General features: G+C 34.6%; 1 protein-coding gene across 2 annotated transcripts in view; it reads left to right on the top strand.

Moving 5' to 3' along the window:
- LOC123754078 (leukocyte elastase inhibitor) overlaps positions 1-4,391 on the top strand; it is a 105,806-nt gene extending 101,415 nt beyond the window's left edge. For both annotated transcript variants that reach the window (XM_045736236.2, XM_045736237.2), the window contains one exon: positions 3,710-4,391. In XM_045736236.2, the coding sequence (XP_045592192.1) occupies positions 3,710-3,840 (131 nt within the window). In that variant the 3' untranslated portion in view covers positions 3,841-4,391. The remainder of the gene's footprint in view (positions 1-3,709) is intronic.
- Positions 4,392-5,760: the final 1,369 nt, after the last annotated feature.

The raw sequence follows: 5,760 nt of genomic DNA, 5'->3' as shown, positions 1-5,760 counted from the left end.
GTTCATCAGTTCACCGTCTTGGCTGCGCTTTTTGTTCATTTGGCTGTGCGTAGAGGAGTCACAATAACGTGGCTGAAGTATGTTAACCAAGCCACACACTAGAAAGTGAAGGGACGACGGCGTCCCTTCACTTTCTAGTGGTCCAGGACGTTTCGGTCCGTCCTGGACCATTCTCAAGTCTATTGGGGGCTTATGTCAGCGTATATATATGTCCCACATATACTTGTGTGTGTGTTTATATGAGCGTATATGTACGCATATACTTTTGTGCGAATGTCCTTACATGTTTACGTGTATATCTGCACATACATTTTTGTGTGTATGTCCGATTTTATCTGCGAGGAACATATTGGGCTTATACCCACATGTGTATGTTCGCACATATGCATGCATATACGCACATCTTCATATGTAAGTATGTACACACTTATTTTAAAATAAATACACTTGTGTAGTGGACTTTAGAGGAGTCGGGCTTTAGCTCTTGGGCCCCCGCCTTTCTACCTGGTAGGAGTATGCATTCTGGTAAGAGTATGTTGTTGTTAAAGATTTAGCTACTCAGGACGAAGTGTCCATGTAGCACGGGCTATGGTGAGCCCGTAATGTAAGAGTAAGACCGCGAGCGTAAGAGTTGAGATTGATTGTTTGACCCTAAGAGTTGAGATTGATTGTCGAGGCTAACAATCCGTATATACCAAGGCGGTGTTGCCATCCAGTGATCACAGCGAATAAAATAAAGCATATCATCAGAGTGAGGGGGAATTATCAGGGGAAAGCGCCAAGCCATCACGACTATATAGCACTGGGAAGGGGGGTGAGGATAAGGATTTGGGATGGGATGGGGAAGGGAAGGAATGGTGCCCAACCACTGGTGAACAATTGGGGATTGAACGCCGACCTGCATGAGGCTAGATATTTGTGAGATCCATTTTTAATGTGTGTTTATATAGTGAGAATAAATGACAATTTGACAAGGTGAGGTATGACCGAATGAAATTATATGCTAGCTGGTTGTGATTGGAAATATATTCAGATATATTTGCTATTCATATTTCGAATGACTGAAATGATTATCTGAGGTAGTGAGTTTATTTGTGCATAGTACAACGAAGGTGTAATTACTGAATTATGTGATTTTTGGATTAATAATTAAATTCGATTAGTTTTTTATTATTTTTAGGGAAGAGAGTTTGAATACCTAATGACGTATTGTTATTGATGGAGGGTGAGGGGGGAGTGGAGTGAGAGGTGAGAGACAGTGAGGGGTAGAGTGAGAGGTGAGAGGTGAGAGGTGTGGTGTGAGGGGGGGGGGGGGCAGCCACACCCATCACTCCAACACACGCACCTGAGTGCTTTTAAATCTATTACTCTGTCTCACCTGCCACTGCTCGAGTTATTTATATATAAATTGTATTTATATTATATTTAAAGACCCACCCGAAACGCTATGCATGCTTTACAAGAATGGTATATATATATATATTATATATATATATATATATATATATATATATATATATATATATATATATATATATATATATATATATATATATATATATATATATATATATATGCGAACAAGCCTGAATGGTCCCTAGGACTATCTCCTTATGAGTTTTCAGTCATATATATATATATATATATATATATATATATATATATATATATATATATATATATATATATATATATATATATATATACATATATATATACATATATATATATATATATATATATATATATATATATATATATATATATATATATATATATACATATATATACATATATATATATATATATATATATATATATATATATATATATATATATATATATATATATATATATATATATATATATGACTGAAAACTCATAAGGAGATAGTCCTAGGGACCATTCAGGCTTGTTCGCATATATATATATATATATATATATATATATATATATATATATATATATATATATATATATATATATATATATATTTAAAAAAATTACCGTTTTATTACTCCGAAATTACCATCTCTTTTAAGGGTCTGAGCAGGTGGTGGAGTGGGTTAAGGCGTACCTGTTATGCCAGTTGCTGGAAGGCTTCTGTGTTGGCTAGGGTTCGAGTCTTCTGGTGGGAAAGTGTTCTAAAGTTGTATACTTCACTCTCGTGTTTAGGAGAGTTGTGCCTTAAGCATAGACAGTGTGTTCTCCCATATTAACAGGGACTTGATGAAAAAACGTAAAAATGACCCCTCACTTGCTCTAGTGCTCTTGGGAGGTGGTGGTCTTTGGAGTGTATAAATACTCCGAAATTACCATCTCTTTTAAGGGTCTGAGCAGGTGGTGGAGTGGGTTAAAGCGTACCTGTTATGCCAGTTGCTGGAAGGCTTCTGTGCTGGCTAGGGTTCGAGTCTCCTGGTGGGAAAGTGTTCTAAAGTTGTATACTTCACTCTCGTGTTTAGGAGAGTTGTGCCTTAAGCATAGACACAGTGTTCTCCCATATTAACAGGGACTTGATGAAAACACGTAAATATGACCCCTCACTTGCTCTAGTGCTCTTGGGAGGTGGTGGTCTTTGGAGTGTATAAATACTCCGAAATTACCATCTCTTTTAAGGGTCTGAGCAGGTGGTGGAGTGGGTTAAGGCGTACCTGTTATGCCAGTTGCTGGAAGGCTTCTGTGCTGGCTAGGGTTCAAGTCTCCTGGTGGGAAAGTGTTCTAAAGTTGTATACTTCACTCTCGTGTTTAGGAGAGTTGTGCCTTATATATATATATATATATATATATATATATATATATATATATATATATATATATATATATATATATATATATATATATATATATATATATATATATATATATATATATATATATACATATATATATATATATATATATATATATATATATATATATATATATATATATATATATATATATATATACATATAGTGAATAAGGTAGCAGTGGTAATAAAAGTCACCATCTCGCAGGATGGTTAGTCATACAGGGCCATGTGTTTAGTAGCCGGCACTGGCAAATTTTGGGTACACTGTGAGGATATCTTCAAGAACACGAGAGTGAATAAAGTAATTGCTGAATGACATTTTTTTTATTATAAATATATCAGGTTTAAACGTAAGATAAACTCTACGTACTTTTGGTTCCGCATTTCATAACATCCAACTTTATTTAAGGTGTTATCTTGAGGTTATCTTGAGATGATTTCGGGGATTTCGGGGCAGAGGTAGATTCTAGCTAACTATATACACGGGCATAGGTAGTTATGGCTAACTATGTACACGGGCAGAGGCAGTTACAGCTAACTATATACACGGGCAGAGACAGAGCTAATTATATACACAGGGAGAGTATATTGGAGGTAATTATATACACAGGGAGAGTATACTGGAGGGAACAATATACACAGGGAGAGTATATTGGAGGGAACAATATACACAGGGTGAGTATACTGGAGGGAACAATATACACAGGGAGAGTATACTGGAGGGAACAATATACACAGGGAGAGTATACTGGAGGGAACAATATACACAGGGAGAGTATACTGGAGGGAACAATATACACAGGGAGAGTATATTGGAGGGAACAATATACACAGGGTGAGTATATTGGAGCTAACTCCTTGATATCTTTCCACAACTGACTAATATTTATGGTAGTAATATATATTTATCTTCATCAGGTATGGGGATGGTGACTTTTTGTTACCGTCCGAATCCTGCCGTCTTCGTTGCTGACCATCCATTCATGTTCTACATTATAGACCGAAGAGCAGGAATAGTGGTGTTTGCCGGCAGGTTTGTGGTTCCCTAATCACTCTCTGCCAGGGAGGATCAGCGATGGTTGTTAAGCTTACAGTGTGTTAGTGTCATGATGGTATCCATGTTTGTATAAAGCTTATGAAGGAAATATTTCATTTGCAGATTAGATTAAATAAATATACGTTCATGCCAGAATAAAATATAGTGGTCTGCATCCTCAGCTTGCATCCAAAGATCCGAGGCTCGATCCCCGGGCAGAACTGAGACGCATTTCGAACGTTCCCTTTCACCTGATGCCTCTGTGCACCGAGCAGTATATAGGTACCTGGGATTTAGTCAACTGTTGTGGGTTGTATCATGGGTAAGGTCATCAGTAGTAGGCTTCGTGTCCCTGACACTGGGGAACCACATAGTTGAGGTGACTCCTGGGGGATCGCGGCCTGTGTTGGGTGTAGTTCACATTATTACATGATTTAACTAATATAAACTTTGTTATTGTTCACAATGCTAAGTGTCAATATTTGTTCAATATGACGTGACTTATTACTTTATTACTTAAGTGGTAATAAACTACTGTAGCAGTAAATAAACTGTAGTACACAACAGTTTATTTTTATTCAATATTTAACATTTAAACAATATGTAAGATACATTATTCATATATTTGTGTGACCTTACATATATTAAACCCGGTAAATAACAAATTAATGTTCACAGATGACCATCAATATATATATATATATATATATATATATATATATATATATATATATATATATATATATATATATATATATATATATATATATATATATATATATATATATACTGGTGGGTGTTGTCCAAAGATTGTTAATCTTCACTTGTGGTTTATGCAAGTATAGGCTTATAGCATGGACACGAGTTCTCTCACATTAACATTGGCTTGATGAAAAACGCAGAGTAACCTTTCACTTGTCTAGTGCCCTCGGGAAGTGGAGATATTTGAGGTGTGTATATATCTCGAAGTCTCTACTTCTTTTGTAGGGTCTGATGGTGTAGTGGGTTAAGGCGTACTAGTTAAGGCAGCTACTGGAAGGTAGTTGTGCGTTCTGGGTTCGAGGCCCACTGGTGGGTGTAGTCCAAAGATTGTTAATCTTCACTTGTGGTTTATGCAAGTATAGGCTTATATATATATATATATATATATATATATATATATATATATATATATATATATATATATATATATATATATATATATATATATATATATATATATATGTCGTACCTAGTAGCCAGAACGCACTTCTCAGCCTACTATGCAAGGCCCAATTTGCCTAATAAGCCAAGTTTTCATGAATTAATTGTTTTTCGACTACCTAACCTACCTAACCAAACCTAACCTAACTTTTTCAGCTACCTAACCTAACCTATAAAGATAGGTTAGGTTAGGTTAGGTAGGGTTGGTTAGGTTCGGTCATATATCTACGTTAATTTTATCTCCAATAAAAAAAAATTGACCGCATGCATAATGAAATGGGTAGCTTTATCATTTCATAAGAAAAAAATTAGATAAAATATATTTATTCAGGAACACTTGGCTAATTAGGCAAATCGGGCCTTGCATAGTAGGCCGAGTACGACGTTCTGGCTACTAGGTACAACATATATATATATATATATATATATATATATATATATATATATATATATATATATATATATATATATATATATATATATGTATATATATATATATATATATATATATATATATATATATATATATATATATATATGTATATATATATATATATATATATATATATATATATATGTCGTACCTAATAGCCAGAACGCACTTCTCAGCCTACTATTCAAGGCCCGATTTGCCTAATAAGCCAAGTTTTCATGAATTAATGTTTTTTCGTCTACCTAACCGACCTAACCTAACCTAACCTAGCTTTTTTTGGCTACCTAACCTAACCTT

This window comes from Procambarus clarkii, chromosome 6 (genome assembly GCF_040958095.1).
Source record: "Procambarus clarkii isolate CNS0578487 chromosome 6, FALCON_Pclarkii_2.0, whole genome shotgun sequence".
Lineage (NCBI taxonomy): Eukaryota > Metazoa > Arthropoda > Malacostraca > Decapoda > Cambaridae > Procambarus > Procambarus clarkii.
This window is presented reverse-complemented; position numbering and strand designations above follow the sequence as displayed.